General features: G+C 55.2%; 1 protein-coding gene and 2 long non-coding RNA genes across 3 annotated transcripts in view; 1 reads left to right on the top strand and 2 right to left on the bottom strand.

Moving 5' to 3' along the window:
- Positions 1–24089, bottom strand: part of CDH23 (cadherin related 23) — a 392002-nt gene that overhangs the window by 147667 nt on the left and 220246 nt on the right. The window contains 1 exon segment of the mRNA XM_034663592.1: positions 21640–21828. Within this exon segment, the coding sequence (XP_034519483.1) occupies positions 21640–21828 (189 nt within the window).
- On the top strand, positions 4074–17907 carry LOC117802696. The gene is made up of 3 exons (XR_004626156.1): positions 4074–4407; positions 15284–15443; positions 16603–17907. It is a non-coding gene; the product is annotated as an uncharacterized LOC117802696 (long non-coding RNA).
- On the bottom strand, positions 21841–24051 carry LOC117802698. Its single transcript, XR_004626158.1, has 3 exons — positions 23660–24051; positions 22207–23261; positions 21841–21991 (listed from the first exon to the last, which is right to left on the bottom strand). It is a non-coding gene; the product is annotated as an uncharacterized LOC117802698 (long non-coding RNA).

Raw genomic sequence — 24089 nt, 5'->3', positions numbered from 1 at the left:
AGGGTGGAGATGAGGAAACACTGGAGCTTGGAAACCCCTCCAGAGGAAATGGACTTCAGAGAGGTTGAGTGAGTCACCCAAGGTTGCACAGCTTCTTGGCCCCAGAGTGAGGATAAAAGCCCAGGCCAGGGTGCCATCTAGGCTGATGGAAGCGGGGTCAGGGCGTCCCCCAGTAGCAGCTCCAGTGCAGTATGAGTTCCCAGAGCAAACGGAGGTGGTAACACTGAGCACCCCAGGGCAGAATCCGAGTGAGCGCCAGCAGATGAGGCCAAGCCAGGAAGGGTGCCCCAAGAAGGGGAGCTTTGTACTGGCTTTAGGAATGAAGGCGCAGGAGCTAGAAGAGGAGGGAGTCCGTGGGGAGGAAGTGGCTTTATATGCCGATAGCTCCGTCCTTAGCGTGCATGGGAAGCACCTGGATGCTTTGTTAAGCCAGAGGCTGCCGCCCACCGCCAGGACTCCCTGATTTGGGGCCTGTGAATTTCCACTTCTCACAAGTTTCAGGTGCTGCCTTCCTTGCCACTGCTGGGCTGGGACCCCCACTGGCCTCAGCAAAGGCATGGAGCAGGAAGGAGGAATTAGTGAGGAGGCAGACAGGGAGCCGATCTGCAAAGGGTGCAAGTGGGGAAGAGCTGGAGAGATTGCTGGGAGAGAAGGAGGCTGGGGGGGGCGGTCCCATGGCAGGCACGGTCTGGAGGGCTTTGGCACTGTCTTCGTGAGCAATGGGGAGGCACTCTAGGCTCTGAGCACAGGGATACTGGTGAAAATGAGGCAGGTGAACTCGGCAGTGAGTGCGAGTCACACCTGCAGGTGTAGCCTCCTCCCCAGGCTGCACATCGGAGCCACCAGCAGAGCTCTAAAAATCAGACACAAAACCGCCCACGGCCCCTGTGTCAGAACCTGTCGGGGTGGGGCCCAGGCAGCTGCAGGTTTTCCATGCTCGCTAGGGAACCGCATTGTGCAGCCAGGGTTGCGAAGACATCAGTAGGGGCAGGCAGGGGCTCGGCAGCACCCACAGGGGTCCAGAGGGGTGAGCAGGGGAGAGGCAGAGCGGGAGTCCTGCATTGGGCCACCCAGCACAATCGGGGAGGGGTCTTTAAAATATCCCACTGCCTCGGCTGCACGCCAGATGTGGGTGAGAGGGAGGAGACCAGACCTCAGGACCTCGTAACACTCTCCACATTATTCGTTGTACTGCGCGTCCAAGGGTGAGAACCACGAAGGCAGAGCGGTGGTTCTCTGTAAAGGGACAGTAGACAGCTTGACCAAAAAACCTCGTTAGAAATGCATATTTTGGGCCACGCCCAGATCTACCCCTCCGAGAAACACAAGGGGCGGGGCGAGCACCGTTCAGCCAGCCCTCCAGGTGTCCTGATGCTCCCTGATGTTTGAGACAGCCAGGACAGAACAAGGCAAGGCAGGGAGCGAGTCTGAGAACAGGGAAGAATTGGCCATCAAGGAGTGGTGGATGAGCAGCTGGAGAGAGAAAGCCCAGTAAACACCTCGTGGGGGTGTGGGGGTGGGGGCTGGAGCTGCCACGTGGTGCCCAGATGGAGAACCAGAGAGAGGGACAGAAGACGTGCCTGGGAAGGTGGGGCTGAGCTCAGTGTGGACTCAGCCCCTGTAGCTGGCCGGGCAGGAGCACTGGCCCCCCAGACCCGGTTTCTGGGTCTCAAGGAATGAGGTCCCCATCCTAGATTTGCCATCAGGGGCTGGATGTTCACTCAGGCCCACCGTCCTGAGACCCCAGGGCAACTTCCGGCTAAGTCCCATTAAATGCTCGGCTTGCCCCTTTCAGAACCTGCCCAGACGGCCAAGTCCTGCCGGGACTTGGCTTGTGACTGTGAGCCCCTCGGGATGGGATATGTGTGTGAAGTTCACCCAGTTCACTAAAGTGGGGCAAAACCCTGATTTACTCCAGACAGCTTCTGTTTATGAAGCCCCACTGTGTGCTGCATGTGACTTAACCACAATCTTCACTGACATCAGCATCAGTGAACGCCTTTTCTGGAGAAGGAAAGCGAGGCGCGGGAGGGCAACTCATTCAGGTGTCACAGCTGCCAGAGAAGGATTTGAAGTTGGTCTGTTCTGTCTCCATCGCAGTGTGGGCTCTCAACCACCCAGCCCTCCAGCCCCTCCCACCGCACAACAGTGCTTCCAATGCAAGCAAAGAACTGGCCCGAGAGGGCACGGGTGGGCTCCTCCCCCATTCTCCCAAGGGCAGGAGTGAGGCCCAGGGTTAGGCTCCTCTGCAAGGTCAGGGACCCAGGGAGTTGAAGGGCGAGAGCCTGGCCTCGCTTACTGCCTGGTCCAACGGAGGGCGGTTCACTGGGGCTGGGAGGGAGGGAGCAGGGCGGGCAGAGGCAGGAGGCCCTCTTGGAGCTGTTGAGGGGCAATTTTGTTGGGAAGGGAGATAAAGAGGAACATCAAAAGGAGTCCCAGTGCGTGTGGAGAGGAGGCTGGTGGATTAAATTCTCTTCCAGCTGGGAGAGGCGATGAGAAGGCTGATAGCCGGCAGCCGCGGTTCCCGGAGCCAAGTGGCAGCACTGCCTTCCCCGCGCCAGGCTGGGGCACCAGCGGCAGCCTGCGGGGCTGCGACAGCTCAGCTTTATTTGTTTAGTGGAAGGGGGAAGGACATGGGAGGGAGATCACGCCTCGCTCCCCACCGTCCCCAACCCGTGCAGCCAGCATGCTTTGCTCCCGGTGACTGAAGGCTTGCCCCCCCCCCCCCCCGCAGAGGGCAGCGAGCCAGTTCCTGGCCCTTCTTATCAGCCTCAGCCAGAAGGGGCTGCCCCCCACCCTCGGCTCGCCTCAACCTTGCCCCCCCACCTCCCCCTGCTGGAAGTGGGGGGTGGCCTTGGGAGCGGTTGGAGCAGGCACTGCCCAGAAAGGACACCCCTCCTAGTCTCTCTGCAGCTCCCACGGCCAGGGGTCACCTGGCTTCGTGAGGTGACCCAGCCGTGTTTTCCCAACTAGTTGCTGAGAGCTTGGTATGTGCTGGGCCCTCTATAGGGCGCCGGATGCTCACAGCTCTGGGGGGGCCCAGGGCGGCATTTCGTTAAGGACTGCCGGGCCTTTCCCTCCTCCAGCAGACGCAGGTTCAGGCAGGCCCCTGCCCTGGGCTCTCTCAGGGTCTGCCCCTGACTTCTTGTTTTATTTCATTGTTTTAAGATTTTATTTATTTGACCGAGAGAGAGACAGCCAGCAAGAGAGGGAACACAAGCAGGGGGAGTGGGAGACGAAGAAGCCGGCTCCCAGCAGAGCAGGGAGCCCAATGTGGGCCTCAATCGCAGGACCCTGGGATCACGCCCTGAGCCGAAGGCAGATGCTTAACGACTGAGCCACCCAGGCGCCCCTGCCCCTGACTTCCCTTGGTTGTCACCTGGAGGCACTGGCACGTCCCTCCGCAGACGACCTGGTCTCCAAAGGGAGGAAGGTCTGGCCTGGCCCCCAGACTCCTTCCCTGGACCTGAGGCCCGCAAAGGCCTCCTTCATAGCTCTCACTTGGCTCTCCACCCCTACCCCCCCTCAGGCACCTCCCTGCCAGTTCGGCCAGCAGTTGGAGAGGCTCATCTCCCTGCTCTAGGTCAGGGGAGTGGCTGGCTGGGGACCAGTGATGGGATGTGCAGTGGAGAGTAAGGTTCAGGTCATCACTTTCTAGCTGTATGACCTTGGGCAACAGCGCTCCCATTCCTGGAGCCTCAGCTCTTCATCTGTGGGAGAACAAGGCATACCTGCAGGATTAAAAAGCAGCATCGTCTCTTTGCCCCGTCTTGTTTTGGTGGGTGATAGGAATTATGTTTTCTTATCTAAGACAGGAGGCTCTGATAGGAGCTTTGTGGGTTTTTTCCTTTGTACCCCAAATGCTAGGGGTACCGACCTCACCTTACCCCGTGAGCTACGATATATCCTGCGAGGGACCTTAATTCCTTTCCACAGAAGAGGAAGGCCCAGGGAAAGGCAGCAAGGCCCAAGGTGGTCTTTATGTTGGGAGGGGTGGGCAGTGTTGGGAAGCAAGACAGAGAAGAGCCAGGGAGCTCTGTGGGCTAGTGGGCGACCCTTAGCTAAGCTGGGAATGGGGCTGGGGTTTCGAGAGCCCAGATGTGCCCAGAGAGTCAGCACCACCCCCACAGAACAGAAACCGTGTCCAGGACTCAGACCCCGTAACTAGTGACTCCAGGGTGTGGGGCCCTAAGCTTCAGTGGTAGCTCAAAGCACGGCCTCTTGGGGTTGGACCTGACTCCAGAGGGAGGCAACTGCCCTTCTCAGCTGTGTGATTTTGCACAAAAGCTCTTCCCTCTCTCAGCCTCAATCTCCTAATCTGCAAAATGGAAAGAATGAGGCCCCCTGACCACTCTCTCGGGTGAGCTACCAGATGCCGGTCACGTGCCAGGACTGAGTGTTCCGGGGGTAAGAGTTGTTATTCTTGCTCTAGAAGGGAGTTGGGGGAGGGGGGAGGCGGCCCTGGGGAAGGGCTGATTTCTAGACCTTGGCCAGGAATGAGGGTGGCCAGGGAAGGGCAAAGGCTTGGATGTGTGCAGGGGCGAGTGGACCCCCCCGCCAATGCTGGCCAGGGGCTGTAGGTCTCCCTTCCTCTCTGTGCTCTGTTGGTCTCATCCCTGCTATCGAGCGGCAGAAAATCAAAGTCCACTGGAGACAGATTCTTTATCACCCCTTTGTCCAGCCTTTCACTTAATTAACCCCAATCAGACATGCCAATGCAGACCTTGGCAGGGGGCAGGCCTCTCGGCCCCTTCATGTCACTGCTTCTCCCACCTGTCCCCTACCCCTAAGGGGTCCTCTGGCCCTGCTGCTGCCCTGTGGGAGCGTCCCATGCCCAGCACACCAGGCTGCCACCGTGAAGGCAGAGGCCAGAGGGCCACCGGCAGGAGCCGTGTGGTGGCCACTGCCTCCATCCCCTAACTATGCCTCAAGACCCAGGGACCTTCCAAGTTGCAGAGTCCCGGAGAACTGATGCTGGCACTTCCTTGCAATTCCTGCATGTAGGACCACCTTCTGTCTCTGTCTCTTCACGTTCCCCCGACCCCATGCCCTGTTCCTGGACACACAGTCCCAACCCAGGGCCCCAGCAAAGGCCACACCACAGGCTTGGTAGCTCAGCCTTGTCTTTCTCTCCTGCATTCCAAGCTTATCCGGCCCAGAGCCTCAGTTTCTCTGCTTCTCAGGCCTGCATTGGGTGAAGGACACTGCCCTGGTTTTAGGCTCTCAGCCCACCCACACCCTCCTCCCCAAACGCCTTTGTGGTTTGGGCCCTTCAGCAGTGTGGGCAGGAACCATTTTCCCTGGACGGGCCATTTGTCACTGTGTGACTGCGGCAAGCCCTTCATTCTCTCTGGGCCTCAGTTTCTAGATCTGCAAACCGGGGTGATTCTCTAAGGACCCTTAATGTCTGCTATGCTCTCTTGGATTGCTTTCCACTCCTACTACTGCTCCAGGCCTCCTGGGCTGCTGCCCTCTCTTCCGCTCCTTTCTGTTCCTTCATCTTTTCCTCCTCTCCTTTCCTCTCCCCTCCTCCTCTCCTTTCCTCTCCCCTCATCTTGCCCCGCTCTCCTCTTCTCCTCTCTCCCTCTTCTCCTTGCTCTTTTTCCCCCCATTCTCTTTTCCATTTCTCCTTTTCCATCACCCCTCCTGTTTCCCCTCCCTCCTTCTCCTCTTCCTCCCCCTCCTCCTCTCCCCAGGTTATCTGCTAAATTCCACACGCGCCTGCACAGACGGGATCAATCCAAGGCTGCCTTGCCTTCAGCTTATCTCTGCTCCAAATGATTGATTTTCCCTCTTTAAGAGTAATTTGCTGGTGAATTCCATGTATTGCAAAAACCCCTGTGAAATCTAATTCAATCCGATCGGCAGCTGGCACTTTGGGGAAAGAATACTGGAGAGCTGTCAATTTCATCGCACAGACGTGTGTATTATTTTGCTCACAGACGAGGGCACGAGGCAGGCAGGTGCCCCTCACCTGCACGTGCACGCCTCCCCTCCCTCCCTCAGGAGGGATCTTGTCCCTGGCCCTGCAGCCAGCCCCAGCTCTTCTGGGAAGTGAATTATAATGTGCTATGGGGTACTTGCATTAAGGTAAATGAGGGACAGGTGCTTTAAAATTGTTTTCCTGATTTGCAGCCCACTGCCCTCGTGCACTGTGGGAATCTCACTCGTCCAGAGCCCAGCTACCCCTGACCACCTGTCTCTCTTCTGCATTCCAGGCTTGCCTGGCTCAGAGCCTCAGTTTCTCAACATGTATAAGTGTCTGGGTGTGAGGAAAAACCAGGCCACCTCTCAGGCCTGCCCCAGGTGACCAGCTGTCCCAGTTTGCCTGCGATGTGGTACTTAAATGGGCTAAAACCCAGGCAGTCACAGGCAAACCAGGAGAGCTGGGGTCCAACGCCACGAGGTGTGTCTGAGAGCCTAGCAGGGTAAGCTGTCCCCACTGCACAGGGGTGGCCTTCATGCACCTGGAATGGAAAATAAGGCTCTGAGCATCTGATACACCAGCTCCAGTGTCGGATAGGTGCTCCCCAAAATCGGCACCACTTCGGAGGCTCCAGCCCTCATGCGACTCAAACACAGGAGCTGGTCCTCTGCCAGTGAAGATGGCCGCATGGTTGACCAGGGGCTCTTGCTCAGCCCTGGTGACCTTTGCTCTGCGAGGGTCCCATCTTGGAGGGGTCATGGGTGCCACCTATGCTCACCGAATACAACAGAGCTAACTGTACCTACCCCCAGAGTTGGAACCAACCACTCTGGCCTCATTTCTGTGCCCCAAGTAAATAGCCATTTCTTGTGGGATCCAAATCTTTGGGCTGCCCTGGACCTCTAGGCATCAGAGCAATCAGTCCAGGGGTTACTTAGAGAAATGACATGGCTTTAGGGGGACTGGCCAGGAGGCTGGAGGCTCACCTTAATAGTGCTTGTGGGCATGGTCAAAGGGCAAGATTTATGTGGAAGGCCCAGGTGATCTCGGGGATCTCCCCAGGCCACATGGAAATTCATGTGCACAGGACAGGGGGCCATGTAGGATTTATGAGGCCAGGGCTCTGAGCTCTTCATTCCAGGATGACATGTTTCATCCTCCACCCCCAGATCTCAAGGATCCCCCAAGCCAAGCACCCTTCCTTCTTCCTTCCTGCTCTCCTGCAAGGGACCCTGTTGGAAAGGCACATGCCCCAAGTGGAAAGCTCACCAATGCCTTCCTTGTGGCCCTGCCTGCCACCTGGGTGCGCCTCCCTGAACAGGTGGCCTTTAAGGTCTTCACTTTAAGGTACCCTGATCAGAACCTGCCAACTTGGACCTCACCCCCCTACCTGGCGTCAACTCCTTCCCTCCCTGCACTGGAGTTTTGGCTGGGATTGGGGCAAGGGGCCAAAGTGGGGTGTCAGTTCTCTTAGAGGTGCAGGAGAATCCAAAATGCAGGAAAAAAAGGGTGTGCATCCTGGTCTGCCCCAAGCCCAGAACTGTCCCTCCCTTTCCTCTAGGGCCTCAGCTGGGAAGGATCGTGTGGCCTGAGGGGCAGGGTGGCTGCAGGAGGGTGAGCCTGGCTGGCCTGGTTGGGGAAGGATGGCATCCAGCCCTCAAGGGGTCTCAGGAGGAGGAGCAGGGGGCTTGGTGCGGAGCTGGGCTTTGCATCCAGCCGCTGCCTGGCTCTGTTTACCACGCTACAACGATTTCCCTGTTCCCACAGAGAGAGAAATGTGTGGCAAGGCGGAGAAATCTAAATGCCTTATGGAAATCGGGAGGGCACACTGCCGGCCCTAATCACGCCACTTTGTATTCCTCTGCCTTTCTGACGGCGTCCCCCTCCCCAGGGCTCCGGCGGGTGGGGGCAGGGGGCTGAGGAGGGGGTCCCGGGAGCCCTGAACTGGCACGCTCTGTGACCTCAGGCAAACTGCCCTCTCTGGGCTGCTTTTCAAAATGAGGGATCTCTTTGCCTCAGGAGGCCCGGAGGGCAGAGCTCAAGACCGTGTAGAGTCCAGGCACCTGGGTGTCGGGGATCTGGGAGTGATTTCACCTCCCTCCCCCTGCTAGCCCTCTGCCAGGGAGGTCCGCCCAGCTTTGCATCCCCTTGCCATGAACGAAAACATCACAAATGCCCTAGGGGATGGGCTGGGACAGGGTGCTGGGTTTCAGGCAGATGGGTGATCATGCCTGGGGGCAGCCCTGCATGGCAGCCACTATGGTCCCAGAAGTCTAACCCCGGGCACAGCTATCCAGGCCTGCAGAGAGCCTCTCCTACTCGACATATTCCGCACCTTGCAAGGCACTCACATGGGACACACAACAACTACAGGTGAATGGACAACGGGATACATGCACGAATGAATGGGCTACACGTGTGTTTATCTGTGAATGTGCGGGTGTGAGGAAAAACCAGAAGACAGAGACAGAGGCAGGAGGAAGGCTGGGAAGGGGGGAGAGAGGATAATCAGACTCAAAGAAAAACAGAGACAGAAATGGAGGGAGTGGGCAAGGGCAGACGATGGCAGCTCCCATCTTCTTTGCGCCTCCCAGCCTGTACTTCTGGGTTTCTGCCCCATTCCCAACCCTGGGATTCCAAACCCTAGCTGCATTCCAACCCTACAGACCCTGCATCCAGTTCCTGACCTTTCTGCCATCTGCCATCATCCTCTGTCACTGTCCTCGTTCTCCTGGTGTCCAGATTAATCAACTTAAAGTACAGCTCTGAGGATACCACTCATGCTCAAGAACCATCGATGGCTCCCGCTTGCCTGCTGAATTAGGTCCAAACTCATCTTGTCATTCAAGGCCCTCCAGTTTATCTTTCTGGCTTTATAGGGGGTGCGGTGCACATGACATACTTGCTGAATGAAATGACAATGGAGAGAAGCATGGTACTGAGTCCAAAAGCTCACCATTGCTGCTATTTATGCTGCTACATTTTACTTCATCTTTTTGGGGGGTGCGTGGGGGGGGGAGGTTGTCAATAATTTAAAAATTTTTATAATTAACCTGCAGTGAAATTGACATTTTGAAGTATTCAGTTTTATGAATTTTAACACATGTATAAATTCATGTTACCCCATCATAACCAGCACCCAGAATGGTTCCACTGTCCCCCAGACTCCCTGCGCTTACTTTTCTGGTCAACCCCTCTTTTGCCCCTAACCCGTGGTAACCACTGAAGGGTTCTCTGTCACTAAAGTTTTGTCTTTTCGAGGATGTCAAATAATCACACAGAACATAGCCTTTGAGACTGGTTGCTTTCACTTCCTATAATGCCTTTGAGATCACCTGATTCTCACTTCTCCATAGTGGTCTGTTTATTTAAGCCCGCCTGTCCCCAGAGGATGAGTGAACATCTGCACCAATGCACTGAGCGGGAGGGGCAGTCCCGCATCCCTCTAAGAGGTGAGCCTTCCCGTGCTCGGGGGGAAGGGCTTTGAAAGCGGGGGAGCAGAGGGTCAAGTGGATTAAAAAAGAAAAAAAGGCCTGGTTGGCCTGCTCTATAAACGTTAGCGGATTTGGACATTCCCTAATGAGGGCAATTAAGAGTCATTATGCTGAAAGCAGAAAAGTAAACACAGATCCATATGCTAATTGGCAAATATTGCTGCGCCTTACGGATGGCTGGCTGCCTCCTCCCTCTCATGAGCGCTGTCCCTCTTCCTGCACAGTGCCTGTCCCTGCCAACCCCCCACCACACTCCTGTCCTGCCGTGCTCCCTCTTGGTCCTCCTCCTCCCTGGGAGGCCGCTCCTTCTCAGTCGCCTTTGCTGGCTCAGCCCCATCTCCCTTCGCGTGAACACTGGGGTCCCCCAGCCCCCCTCTTCTGACACCCACACCCCTTGCCTCAGTGAGCCCAGCTGGACCTGTGGCTCTAAATATAGTCCAGTCCACATGGTGGGCTCCAGATAGTCAAGGGCTGGGTTTCCAGGATCCAGGTGAGCCAGCTGCGGTCATGCTGGCAGCTTGAGGTCGGTGTGGTAGGATTTCCCCCAGAGAGAACGCCGCGTGCTACAAATGAGGGGCCCCCAACCTAGAGCTGCTTGTTGGACACTTATCAGCACACCCCCTCTGCCTTCTCGATGTCTCCATAGGGATGACTGACAAGCACGTCAAATGTAATGTGTTGAAAGCTAAACTACAGATTCCCCCTCCCCCTCACTAAACACACTGCTTCACCATCTCAGGAAGGAAGGACGCCACGCTTCCAAGTGCTCGGCCAAACACCTTGTGCAGTCTTTGTAACACACACCCCTCAACACACACACACACACACACACACACACACACACACACCCCAGCAAATCCTTGACTCTCCCTTCAAAATGGGTGCAGGAGCTGACCCCGTCTCACTCCCCAACAGCACTCCCCTTACTGTCCTTACCTCCCAGTGATGGCCCTGCCCTGGGTGGTCCCTGGGCAGCCAGAGCATCCTTTAAAATGATTTTGTGATTAGATTCACCATTGTAACATTTTAAAGAGTATAATTCAGTGGTTTTCAGGATATCTGCAATGTTTTGCAACCACCACTTCTATACTGTTCCACATGTCCATCATTCTAAAAGGCAACCTTGTACCCAGGAACAATCACACCGCATTCCCCTCCCCGCAGCCCCCGCAGCCACTAGTCTGCATTCCGTCTCTACACATTTGCCTACTCCGGACATTTCATACAGATGGCATACAGATGGCATCATACACTATGTGCCCTTTGTGTTTGGCTTCTTTATGTAGCATAAGGTTTTCTAGGTTCATCCATGTGGTAGCAGGTGTCAGGGCCGCATTACCATCACGGCTGAGTAATATAGTCTGTTGTGGAGCTACCATATCTTGTTGATGCTCTCAGCAGTGGATGGACACTTGGGTTCTTTTCATGGACTGTCCTTCCAATACTTCAATCTACAAGGCCCTTGCTGCCTGCTCACTACCCTTAGGGGACCTCCTGCATCCTGCCTCCCTCCGGTACACAAGCCGAGCCCTGATGGCACAGCTGCCTATCTGACTGCCTCCGCCAGCCCCGGGCCTCCCCACTCCTCCCTGCTCCTACCCAGTCCTCCTGCACCGTGCGCAGGCCACTGCTGCCTACAGCCATGTGCCTGCCGTGCCCTCTGCCTGAAATGCTCTTCCTCCAAGTGTCCACGTGGCCAAACCCCTCTTCACTGAGGTCTCTCCTAAATGTCACCTCATCAGAGAGGCCTCCTCCGACCCCTCTGCCTCCCCGGGACTCCCCTGAGCCCCTTACCCTGCTTTATTTTCCTCCATGGCTCTGGTTGCCGTCTGCCACAGATTTACTGGTTTCTTCGATTTTCCACTGCTGGAATGGATGCTGCATGAGGGCAGGAACTTGGCTGCTGCGTTCACTTGTGAACAGTACCTCGAAGAACATCTGGCACGCAGCAGGTACTCAACAAGTATTTGTCGACTGCATGAACTAATGAATTGATGCCCACCCCGCTCGATGCAAGAGTGCCAGTAGGACATCTCTTAGGCTCGCCTGCCCCAGGCCCGCGGGTGCCCGCTACTCTGTGCTCTGCCGGCTGGTGTAGCTATGGCACTGCTCTGACCTCAGGTTTCCTCTAGGCTAGTTTTGCCCACGTGAGAGAAGCAGAGATATCACCTGCCCGTTGACCCTGGACTCAAGGCATGAGTCAAGGACGAAGAAGAGGAAAACCTGCGCCTTTTAACCTAGGATATAAACATATGACAACCTTGATTTTGATAATTTATTCTCACTCTCAAATCCTTTTCAAATCAGATGGGTAACAGATGGGGAAACGAAGGTTTGGAGAGAGAGGAGGGAGTGTCTGCCCTGTGCCTTCCTGGGTAGAGTGACAACACGGTCATGAAACGTTGCCTTGCCATGAAATGCGTCCTGCCCCCGCCGCACCCACCCCTACACCATTCCCCCTTTGCAGGGGACAGAGTCTGCAGCAGATCAGGCGAGCAGCGCTGGGCGCTGGCTCTGGGGAGGAGGCTCCGTGCCGCCCTTGGTGGCCCATCCTCACCACCGCTGCCAGCGGGGCTCTGCCATCTCTGATACTTGTTAATTAGGATGTTTTATCACCCGTGTGCACAGGGATCGGGTGAGGCATGCAAGGACCACTCCCAGATGGGCTGTGCTTACCCCTACTCTTCTGAGATGGGGATAAACAAGACGCACTGTCTACGGCTGTCAGGGGTGTGATGGGGGTGACAAATGGGGCAGGTGGGAGAGGGCGGGAAGAAATCACGTTCTAGGGTGAGACAGGGCTCACTGGTGCCCATGGTAGAAGGGGCACCGTAGTGGGCACGAAGCGGTCAGGAGGTCCTGGAGAGGAAGAGGAGGGAGGATGAAGCGCGTTAGTTCTGCTTCTGATCCCCGAGGGGGTGTTCAGGAAGACCAGGCCCTGCCTTGCGAAGCGTGACTCCTAAGAACAAAACGACTTCCACTACTTTCCATCCTAAGTGGGGGGGGGGAGGGCCAGCTGCCAGGGAGGGGGGTGAAGGGGTACAATCCCCCACATCCAAGATGAAAGTCCACCTCTTGCTGCAGGAGGGGACTTGGCCCAGCAGGGGAGCAGGCACTGGGGAGGGGAGAGGCTGAGGAATGGGGCTGCCTGCTTTACACCCCCGCCAGGGCTACTGGGCCTGGTGTAAATAGCACGCTAATTAGATTTACGGATGAGACTAAATTAGGAGGTGTCAGAATCACACCGAGGACACCCTCTGGTCCCTTAGGGAGGCTGAGCTTAGCATGCTGGGAGGAATCACACCACAGGACGCAGCCATGCACAGAAAAATCCTAATAATCACCATCGTCATAATAAGAGCCTCAGTGAAGGCAACTGGGGAGAAATTAATAGGAAAAAGAGCAGATGGGGCTGCCCTGCTCCCTCTGGCTTCCCTTCCAGAATGGCTTTGCTTTGAAGTCCACAGATAGTCTCCTGGAAAACCTAAACCTTAGGGAAGAACCCTGGAAATGTGGGCTGAAGATGCGACACAACAGAGGTCCTGCCAACAGACCTCTGCCCGCTGCCAGGCCAACAAAGCTGCAGAGCGATGCTCACCGCAGCACCATGGATTCCAGGTACCAGCTGTGAGGACATGGCTCTGGGCGGACGCTTACCCGGCTGTGCAGCCAGATCACCAGAGAACCTTTTAGAAAAAGGAGTAGCCAAGATGGGCACCTTGGCCTGGGGAATGGGGACTTCGGGAAGGGAAGTTCTGACCTCCACTTCTGGATGTGCCTCACCTTGGTTGCTCCCTGGACCAGAGCCCTCACTCCCTACTTCCTCTCGGCTTTGCATCACTGATGACATCACAAGCTGGGTGAGAGGGACAGATGTTGGAGGCAGTCTATGTGCTTCCTTTATACCGCCCAGGGGATTCAATGGGAGGTGGGTGATTTCCAGCCAGATACCACTTATGTCACTAATAGAGGGGAAACAAGAGTCTGGATAACTGGATAATCACACACCCACAGAAAGTGCAAAAACTCACATCTGCTGCCACGGATGCTGGCAGCCTGCCCCTCCCTCTCTTCCCCATCTCATCACTACTTCCAGAGTTTGGTTTCTGGTGCAAACTGCTTTGGAAAATAGGAAAATGGAGATCGATGCTCTGGGTCCCATCAGCAGGCAGGGAGAGTTTAGGGCAATGGGGATCACTCCCTGGGGTGGTAGGGGCATATATGTCCTGTGTCTCTCCTGTACAGCAGCTGCTGGTGGATGGATATGAGGGGCCCAGTTGAACAGTGGCTTGGAGAATCCAGAGCTAGAAAATGGACCCTCCGTTGAATGTGTGACATGGAGCCTCCCTGTCCCCGCACCCCCCCACCCCACGCTCCAAAAGATGTAAGGCTCAGGATGCGGACCCGCCAACCAGCACAATGTCAGCCTTACAGCAAAAGCCCAAGGAGGGAGCTGGGCTAAAGGGTGGTAATGCAGGAGCATAGGGATTAAGGAGGGTTTTCCATCTTTTTTTTTTTTTTTTTTTTTTTGGCCAAGGACCCCTCTGACAGTCTGGTGAAGCCCATAGAACCCCTCTTCCTAGAATAACATTTTTAATTGCAAAAAAATAAAATACAGGACAACAAAGTCAACTCACTATGTTGAAATAGAGTTACCAGGTATGTTAAAAGGGTGTTAAAGAAGAATTAGGTGCTTCTTAATGCGTTAAACAATAACATTTGGCAGGAGGGTTAACGTATGCTGTAATTTCAAAGTAGTGATAACTGTAAATGGTATTTTGAGATCCCAAGACACTTGAAATGGATGTGAAAATGTCTAAGGTTTCTCTTGGGGTCAAAGCCCCAGGTACTGCCAATGCTTGTTTCTATTTTCAGAAATAAAGGGAGTACTAACGGTCAGTTAAAGGTAGTGAGAACAAAGATGCTGATTTTCCTCCATCCACAGTCATGGGTGCCTTGGGGAAGCAGTGGGACCCCACTTCTGGGACTGAAAGGAAGCCTGGCCGAGGCCCCTGGGGCCCACAGCCACAAGCATGCAGGGCTGCCTGGGGAGAGAGGCCAGAGAAACCACAGGCTGGACTGACTGAGGAATAAGACAAATGGGAAAATAAATTTAAATAAATATAAGGTTGTGGGCTGGGCTCCCTGACAGGCCTGGAACACAAGTGGAATGGAGAATGAGGGTGACGGATAAAAACAAGGCCCAGATTAGCTGGAGAATGAGAACCATCTCCCCTTCTCGCTGCCCCTCCCCCCAATCGCTATAAGTAAACCCAGTATTCTGGAATATGGCTTTTTCTCCCTGTCATTTGCTTTCTTTTATTTATTTATGTGGTGATGTTTTCTCCTTGGGGAGGTGGGTAATTCTGTTGTTGTTTTTTTTTTCCTATGCCCCTCAAACAAATGAATCGTGTCATCTCCTGCCTGAAATAGGAATTAGCTCCTGCCAGATGTGTCCCTGTTCACCTTGCCTTACCTCCCCCCTCGCCCTGCCCACAGCCATGCTGGAGGTGGGAGACCCACCTGCTTGGGTGGGATCAAACCTTCGAGAATGGGGAGCCACGGCTACAAATGTGGAGCTCCCCAGTGCAAGCCAGGAGCACAGGATTGAGAGTTCAAGGCCAAGCTTTGTGACCCACTGGCTGTGTGACCTTGGGGAAGCCCCTTAACCTCTCTGAAGACTGCCTCCTCTCTGAAGAAACACAGTAATACACCTCTCTCTCTCAGGGTTGGGGTAATAAAACCAGTTAAAATTTAAAGAGTGCTTTTTACGGCGCAGGCGCGGTTTCAAACACACTATTAACTCATTGAATCCTTGTAACAGCTTTGCGAGGTAGGCCCTATCTCTGTCTTCATTTTGCAGATAGGAAAACTGAATCAGAGAGAATAGATCAAGTCCCCTAAGGCGACACAGAACAAAAGCAGCACAGCAGGACTCGGACCCTGGCAGTCTGGCTTCAAAGCGCTCATTTTTCACCATGCCAGCTACTTCTCTCTCCCTAACCGGTGAAAGGATGCTCCAGGTAACAGCAAATAAACAAGCACGCGGGCAGGCTGGGACAGGACGGTGGGGGGACGAGGCCCGAGGCCCGTGGCGGTGCCAGGTCCTTCTGCCCAAAGCGGGGAGCAGAGGTGGCCAGAGCAGGGCCGGGGAAGGGAGGAGGGGCCCACGCTGGGGGCAGGAGAGAAGTAGGAAGCTCAGGTGGCACCCTCCACTTCCCACACAGGTCCTCTTGGACCAAAAGGTTGGCAAAGTCTTCACTGAGACCGACCGGCCCAATCCGCGGGTTTCCACAGGTGGACGCTGAGGCACAGAGCTGAGGCACAGAGCGGGGACGTGGCTTGCTGGGAATCGCTCTGTGGGTCAGGAGCAGGATGGGGGTGGGACTTGGCTTTGGGGTTTTCTCTACCACCTCCCCTACACAGTTGGGGTCGGGCTGGTAGCAGAAGGCTAGGGCCAGGGTTCAGAACCCTGGGCCGATTCTGACTTGGGAGAGCCTCGTCACAAAGACCAAAGGTGGCCACTCCCTTCCTCCTGGGCAGAGTTCTGAAGGCGGTCTCCATTGGACTTTCTGGGTTTCCCAATAAGGGGCCTGGGTTTCTCTGGCTTCTTGTGGCCCTGAGAGGAAAATGGCGAAACTGTAGGAGAGCCTCCGGTCTGATGCTGGAGACACTTGCTGGCTGGAACGGGTGGCTAAGGGGAGGGGGGGCTCCCATGCGGCTTTGCTACATTGCCTGCTTCCAGCCTTGCCTCCTGGCAGCCCATCTTCAACACAGCAATCAGAGGGCTCCTTAAGAAAGGCGACTCAGAGCATGTCACCCGCCAGCTCCCCACTGGGCTCGCGGTAACAAAACGGCCTGGCCTGGCTCCCGCTGACACTGCCACCTCGCCCCCTACAGCTCTCTCCAGCTCCCCCCACCTCCGACCCATCTCTTTACTGCTCCTTGAAAATGCTCAGCCTTTTCGGGGGACTTCTGGCCTTGCGGGGGAGCATCTGCTGCCAGAATGTTCTCTCTCCGCAGCTTGGTGCGGCTGCCTCTTTTACACCTCTTAACCTCAGCTCTAAGGGCACCTGTTTTGGAAGGCCATCTGGAACCGCTGAGTCAAAAATCGTCCCCCATGGCACCCCATCACTCACCCTGTTGATTGACCTCTTGACACTCATTTATTTCTATCTACAGTGGTGTTGGGGCCTAGCCCTCTAGCTTCTCTGCTGGGATGAAACAGAAGCTCTTGAGGGCAGGGACCACATCTTCAGCACTAATTCCTCAGTGCCGGGCACATCCTAGGCTTGCAAGAATGATCGTTGAGTGAATGCATACATCATCCCCCAGCTGTGTGGATTTGCACGGAGGCCCTAAGAAAGGCCCCCCGGGGGGGGGGTGGCCAGCACACTGATGAAGTCTGAAGCCCATTCTCAAATGATTCCAGTTCCCAGAAAGAGCCAGAACCAGGCAGCAGAGGCCTCTCCAGGGGGGATACTGGTGCCCCACTCCCCACTCCCCTGCAAAAATCAAGGACAGCAGGAAATATGTTCTGAGAAGCTGTGGGTCAGAAATGAGACTGAAATGAAGTGGATCAAAGGCTCCCAGCTCCTGAGAAGAAAGGTGCGGGGCGGGTGAGGGGTACTGCCAAATTTCAGCTCTCGGAGTCCGCTGGGAGGGGTCGCGCACCATGCCAAAGGGTATTTAAAACCAAAGCCCTTTGCTGGAATTTGTAAAGCAGCCACCAGAGGCACGATGACCTGCAGCAGAGGTGGGATGAGGAGCACAGAGAGCTACTCTAAGTAGAAGAGCGGATTTCAGGACAACTGAACAGAGACTTGCAGCCATCCTAACAAGGTCACCCCACGCAGATGGGGAACAGGACAGGCTAGCTCAGCTCTGCGCGGGACTGGGGGTGGGGAGGGCTGCAGGCTTGGTCGCGAGAGGAAAAGCTGACCGGACTGGAGAAAACACAGAGAACATGCTGCAGCCAAGGGCGTGGGTGAGGATGCGGTAGGAATCCAAGTGGGTGAGTGTGTTGCTTATTTCTTGTGGCTTTCCAGAACACCGAGGAAGAGACAGGAGAACGCCCAGCAGCCGGGGGCAGGGGAATGCGGCTGCCACAGCCTTTAATTTGAAACTCCGAGAGGAGTTCCACACCAAGGCTGACTCCTGCGGCCTTTGCCTTGAGATTTTTGTTGTTGTTGTTGTGATCTGCATTACAACCATCTATTTGCATCTCAACTGTCATGCAGAGCAAATGGGTTGTTGGTGGTTTCAGCCCATCCTATCCCTTCCTTCTGGGGCTTCTGTGAGTTTCCTGTAGCTGGGCAAAGGAGAGAAATTACTCAGTGGGACTTGACAATGAGGATGGAGTCCTTGGGAGACAGAAAGGGCTTCTTTCAAGTACCATTGTTGTCTCGCATTTTCCTGCAGAGGCGAGATTCAGCAAGAAACTGGGCAGAATCTTCCGTCTGGAGGGGATGCCAGCATTGCCTAGTCTTTGCAAAGTAGATTAACCTCCTTCTTGGGAGTAACTGCCACAAAGTGCTGCCTGGGAAGTTAAACTGCTTCCTCTTTCCCTTTGTTTTCCATCGGCACCCTCTGCTGCCCCACTGTGGACTTCTGAAGTCACTGTCTAACACAATCGCAGGGGAACTGAGCTTTCGCCCAGGGGCACGGATTGAGGATCAAGTTTGGACAAAGCCCTGAGCCACCTCATGGCTACTTTTATCATTCAATCGTGCTTTAATTCAACCAGCATGCATTTCTGCAGTGCCTCCTAGGTGCCAGGCAGAGTGTGAGGCTCAGGGTTACACTGGTGGCAAAAGCAGCCCTGCCCCTGCCCGTGAACCCTTCAGCTGAATCAGGGAGATGGTATGACTGAGGTCATCATGCTAATACCTGCAAAACCATAATAATGGTGCGTGCAAGGAGAACCACATGTTCACATGTTCTCTGACTCTACGACAAAGTGACTTCACCTCTCTCAGGCTCCTTTCCCTCCTTCAACTCTGCTTGATGAACACATTTTTGCAACACGCCTAGCAAATCCAGCCACCTTCACCCCAGACACAAATCCCAACAGATGTATCCTCCCCTCAAAAAGAGAACCGGAAGAAATGACAGATTTTTAAAATGTCCTTTTACAAAAGTCTGATTGCTCTTTGAGGTTCCCTGATTTTTTCCAGATTCTGGACTTTGGCAACGTGGCTGAACTACTCCATGCTGGGAACCTGGGTCCTGACCCTTGGGGGCATTTACCCCCTCCAGATCCGGATCCCTCCAAAATTTTGGAGAGTAGAGAAGAGATGGGACACATAAAAAAACAAAACAAAACAAAAATCCCAAAAACAAAAAAACAAAAACAAACAAACAAAAAAACGCAGGGCAATTTAGAAAGCAATTTATTCCTCCCTCTTATTTAGGACTCGGCCCAGGACCACGTCTGGGATGTTTGGGTGCAGCTCTACTGGGAGGCTGGATTGTGACCCAGAGGACCTTAGGGTGGGGAGTCTGGGCTTCTGGGCTGTCTTTCTTCATCAGTAGTTCTCTCTCTGCACCTCACTGTGCCCTGGAGAAGTGGGGCCCTGCAGGGAGGAGGCCAACCCTTTACTGTCAGAGACACTGGCCAACTCCCTGGGGCAAGCAGTGAAATGGTCTCCGGTGGCATTGGGCATGCCGTCCACAGCGTGGATGCCTGTGCCTGGGCGGGAAGTGGCCACTAGAGGCAGGCTGGACCCAGATAGCCCTCAGCCTCCCTGCAGACACTTCCAACAGGCCTTCCAGCAAACTGGGACTGAGTTTACCCCAAGGAGTCAGAGTAACCCTGAGACCCCCCAACCAGTAGTGGTGAGAAGGCCCTGGGGGTTCTGGCCCTGCTGGTGGGGATGCTCCCTGGACCCATCTGGTTAACATCTGGGTGTGTGCCAGGTACTGTGCTAAGTCCTACAGACTAGAGGTCTGGTCTCTTTCTCTATCCCGTGTTGGCGTTCCCTGTGACAGACCCAAATAGGTAGCTGCTTCCCCATATTCCACAGCCTTCTGGCAGTGAGGTGGGGCCATGTCCCTAGTTCTGGGCAGCAGTCTCAGGATGAAGCATAGAAGAGCTGGTGCTTGCCCCCGTAGCTGTCCCCTCCCTCCTGCAGTGACAGATGTGACCACAGAACCTGCACCTGAGTGACTACAGAGTGGGGTCCTTCTACCCACCTGTGCCAACGAGTAGGAATAAATCTCTGAGCAAGAAATAAACCTCTGTTTCAGGGTTAATTTGTGACTGCAATAGAAACAGATACATTTTCACACAGATGAGCAAAGTGACGCTTAGAAAGGGTCAATGACTCACCGAAGGTCGCAGAGCTAGTGAATGGCAAGGCTGGATTTGAACACAGGCCCCAGCTGATTCCAGAGCTTGGGCCATGAACCACTACACAAGCTGCCTCCCCTCTGGGTTGCCTCCAAAATCGAGCCCCGAGTCCTTGGTTTGGCATTCAGGGCCCTCACGGCCTGTGTCCCAACCCACCCTCCCACAAGCCCGCTATGTAAACCCTGCTTCCCTCACACGGTACTGCCTGCTCCCTCCTCCTCACAGGTTCCGCCCTCTGGGCCTCTGTGGGCCACTGCCCAACCTGCCAGCCCTCCTGGCTGCCTTTCACCATCTGATTTGTGCCCCAACGCTCAGCCCTGGTCCCCCTTTCACCATAGAGCTTTTGTTGTCCTCTGGCCCCTTCTTCCCCCTTCCTCAGCTAAGCTCTGGAGCCCTTGCTACCCTTTGTCACTGGCCCGCATGCGGGGACCAGCGTCTCTGTTCTCCTGGACATTCATCATAGCCTGAAACCAGAGATGGCCCTTTCTCCCCAGGCCCTCACTCACACATCAGTGTCTAAAGGGGGCGCTGTGCTCCAGGGGGATCAAAGCTGACACACTGGGGTATGAGAAAATCTTGGAACTTGTTTTTATACCTGTTTATCTCCACCTTTTAAACTTTCCACATTTTTGCACAGGTTTTAAAAAGTACCTACTACCCTTGTGTAGACACACTTGGTCCCGTGGGCTACACTCTCCCAAGGGACCAAAAATAGCTCCTGTAAACAGTAGGTGCTCAGCACATACTTTCCTTATCTCAGATAGGTACGAGATGACTTAGCAGGAGGTGGGGGCACGTGGCTCACGCACGTGCACACACTGTGGGGCTGACCTGCCCCCACGGACCTGCATCCTTGGTGGGGGCGGGGGCTGGTTGGGGCGGACGTGGACGGTGCACAGTTAGGAGAAGCTGACGGCAGGCAGACGGGGTGGGTCACGGGAGGAGTGGCTGCTGGGCAGGTGTGCTGGTGGCGAGCTGAGCAGCCCCAGTAGAGAGGGGCAGGGGGAGCGAGCAGGAAGCCAGGCCTGGAGGAGGCCAGTGCGGGAGTCCCGCATTGTGAGGAGTAATTGCAGAGAAGCCCCTCAGGCTGGAAAACCTAATGGAATTCCTGAGCAGAGTGGGCCGGCAGGCAGCGGTGGTAATAAATAGAAGTGCTATTAAGGACTGTGGCTGCTGACAGGCAGGGAGAGACCGGCAGGGGCATGGGAGGGGCGGGGAGGAGGCAGGCTGAGAGGGTCTCCCCAGCAGCATGGAAGCCTGTCCCATCCAGGCCTGGTGGGGCTAGGACCCATCCCGGAGCCTCCTCCCTCCTGTCCTTCTGGAGCTCTCCTTCCCTCGCGGCCCATGTCCCTTCATCTTAAGACTGGCCTCAGCCAGGGAGGCCCTGCAGGGGGCTGCGGCTTCCTGACCCCCGAAGTCTCCTTGTGGCCTGGGATCCCCTTGAAAGCACTTGCGCTACTCACATGGAAAAGGAGTCATTACTACACCAAGAGCAGAACTAGGACTTGTTTCCGAGGTCGTATTTATGCAACAGCCTCCAACTTTTAAAATATCTATATTTTGGTGTATGTTTTATAACAAACATACTAGATCAACAGGATGAGCATATATTTCTAGATAAATTCCTCAGTAAATCACTCAATGAAGAACTACTCGCTGCAAGCGTGTGCTCCAAGAGTTTTTGCAGGGGTGGGGGGTACGCTGAGGATTAGAGACTGCTGATTTCTGCAGGGGACGAGGGGCAGCAATGTTTGTTTCTATGTTACAGATGGGTACTTGGAAGCCTAGCGATACCTCGTATCTTTCCCAGGGTTGGAGGGCCCGGAAAGGGCAGGGGTCTGGACAGGCCACGCGTTCCCGGAACTCACCTCGTCCTTGTCCACCACCTGGATGAAGAGGGGTAGGGCGAAGCCCACCTGTGCGAGCTCAGTGATGGCCACGCTGTATTCAGAGCTGTTGAACTCTGGGGCATTGTCATTGATGTCAATGACCAGGATGTTGAAGGTTGTGGTGACTGTGGCATCGGAGGGGGTGCGGTCATCATTCAGCTCTGTGCCCTGTGGGGAGACGACAAACACCCCAGAGATGAAGGCGGCCACGGTCACAATACGATCCTTGACCAAGGCTTTCTCAGTGCCAGGTCCTGTGCTTCATGCGAACGATCCCACCCCTCACCACCATCCCAGGAAGAAGATTCTATCGTTAGCCTCCCCATTTTACCTTTGGGGAAACCGATGCTGAGAGGTTAAGTAACTTGCACAAGGACACACAGTCAGAGTAGGTGTCAAACTTAGGCAGTAGGGTTCCAGAACCAAGGGGACAAGGCGGCGTGGTGATGACAAGACAGATTTGGGGGCTCATCAAGGGGCAAAGGGAGACTCCTTATTCAGTTTGGCAGATGATAAAAGTGAGGTCANTTAGCCTCCCCATTTTACCTTTGGGGAAACCGATGCTGAGAGGTTAAGTAACTTGCACAAGGACACACAGTCAGAGTAGGTGTCAAACTTAGGCAGTAGGGTTCCAGAACCAAGGGGACAAGGCGGCATGGTGATGGCAAGACAGATTTGGGGGCTCATCAAGGGGCAAAGGGAGACTCCTTATTTAGTTTGGCAGATGATAAAAGTGAGGTCAAGAATTTTTATGCTAGCAGGTAATCAAGACTTAATTTGGCATCTGCTATGGCCCAAACGCGGTGCTAGGCTCTGAGGGCCTGGGTCGGACTCAGGGAAAAATGGGCTCAAATCCTTGGGTGCCCGGTCTCTGCACCACAGCACCCTGGCCCCCGAATACCCATTCCCAGTTTCCACTCAATCTTCTGAACCCAAACTTCTGGGCAGGAGGCGCAGGACCAGCAATCTTTTCCCAGTTCCCTGGCAGATTTGGATTCACAGCCAAGTTTGGGAACTCACCCTCACATTTTATATAAAGATGGAGGCACTGAGCTCAGGGTCCCGCAGTGAGCTGGGGGTGGCGCTGGGATCAGGGCACAGTTCTCTCTGACTAGAACTGCGCGCCTCCACAGGAAGCAAGCAGAGAGGAGGGGAGGCAGAGAGGGGCCCCGTGGCCTGGTGGCTTGATGCTGGGTGGGCAGGAGGCAGTGTTAGCCCCCCTCCCCCTGCTGGCCCACGTGTGCACCCTGGGTGGCGACAGAGGAGCCAGCTGGCAGGGGAGGGCTAATCAACAACCCTCCCGAGGTCAAGGAGAGCAATCAAGGGCCAGGCTGGGCTGCTCCATTCTCTTCAGGATGGAAGGACCTCCTTCCCCAAGCTGCTCTCCTCAGGCCTTGTGCCCTCCCCAGCCTCCATCGATGGGTGGGCTGGGGAGGACCCCTGTGGACCAGACACAGTTTATACCCTAAATGGATTTTGGGGGGAACGGCTCTGCAAATCAGAGATTTTAACTAAAACCTGCCATCAGTGGCAGGGGCTATGGGGGCCAGAGGGGTGTGGCTCCACCATACCTCGGGGGTGAGGACCCCAGTGGTTTCCACCTCTCCCCACTATGCTGCTGCTTCCTAACCAGGGAATAGCCCCCGGAAAGTGGTCAGAATTAGAAACGGGACAAACCCAGAAACGGGGTTAATGTAAGAATTTGAGGTGGCTACAACAGAGAACTTGGAATCACGGGTAACAGTAAGGACCAAGGAGGAGCCCCTCCCATATGCCCCCTCACTCCTCACACGGGGATAAAAGTCGTAACCCTATGTGACTGTTGAGAATGGCTGTGAGGTGCCCAGCACCAGGCCCTGACGTGGCCTACGCCTGTTAAGTGGGGTTCCTTCCTGACTGGGGCCCTGGCACGTGCCCCGGGAATCATGCAGGGTGAGAGGCCGGGGGCTTCAGTGGGGGCACCGCTGGAGGCTAGTACCACAGACNCAGTGGTTTCCACCTCTCCCCACTATGCTGCTGCTTCCTAACCAGGGAATAGCCCCCGGAAAGTGGTCAGAATTAGAAACGGGACAAACCCAGAAACGGGGTTAATGTAAGAATTTGAGGTGGCTACAACAGAGAACTTGGAATCACGGGTAACAGTAAGGACCAAGGAGGAGCCCCTCCCATATGCCCCCTCACTCCTCACACGGGGATAAAAGTCCTAACCCTATGTGACTGTTGAGAATGGCTGTGAGGTGCCCAGCACCAGGCCCTGACGTGGCCTACGCCTGTTAAGTGGGGTTCCTTCCTGACTGGGGCCCTGGCACGTGCCCCGGGAATCATGCAGGGTGAGAGGCCGGGGGCTTCAGTGGGGGCACCGCTGGAGGCTAGTACCACAGACTGGGCACCCCTCCCCCCAGGACGCAGGTGCCTGCCGCCTGGCCCTC

The sequence above is a fragment of the Ailuropoda melanoleuca genome, chromosome 6 (genome assembly GCF_002007445.2).
Source record: "Ailuropoda melanoleuca isolate Jingjing chromosome 6, ASM200744v2, whole genome shotgun sequence".
In the NCBI taxonomy this organism is placed as follows: domain Eukaryota; kingdom Metazoa; phylum Chordata; class Mammalia; order Carnivora; family Ursidae; genus Ailuropoda; species Ailuropoda melanoleuca.
This window is presented reverse-complemented; position numbering and strand designations above follow the sequence as displayed.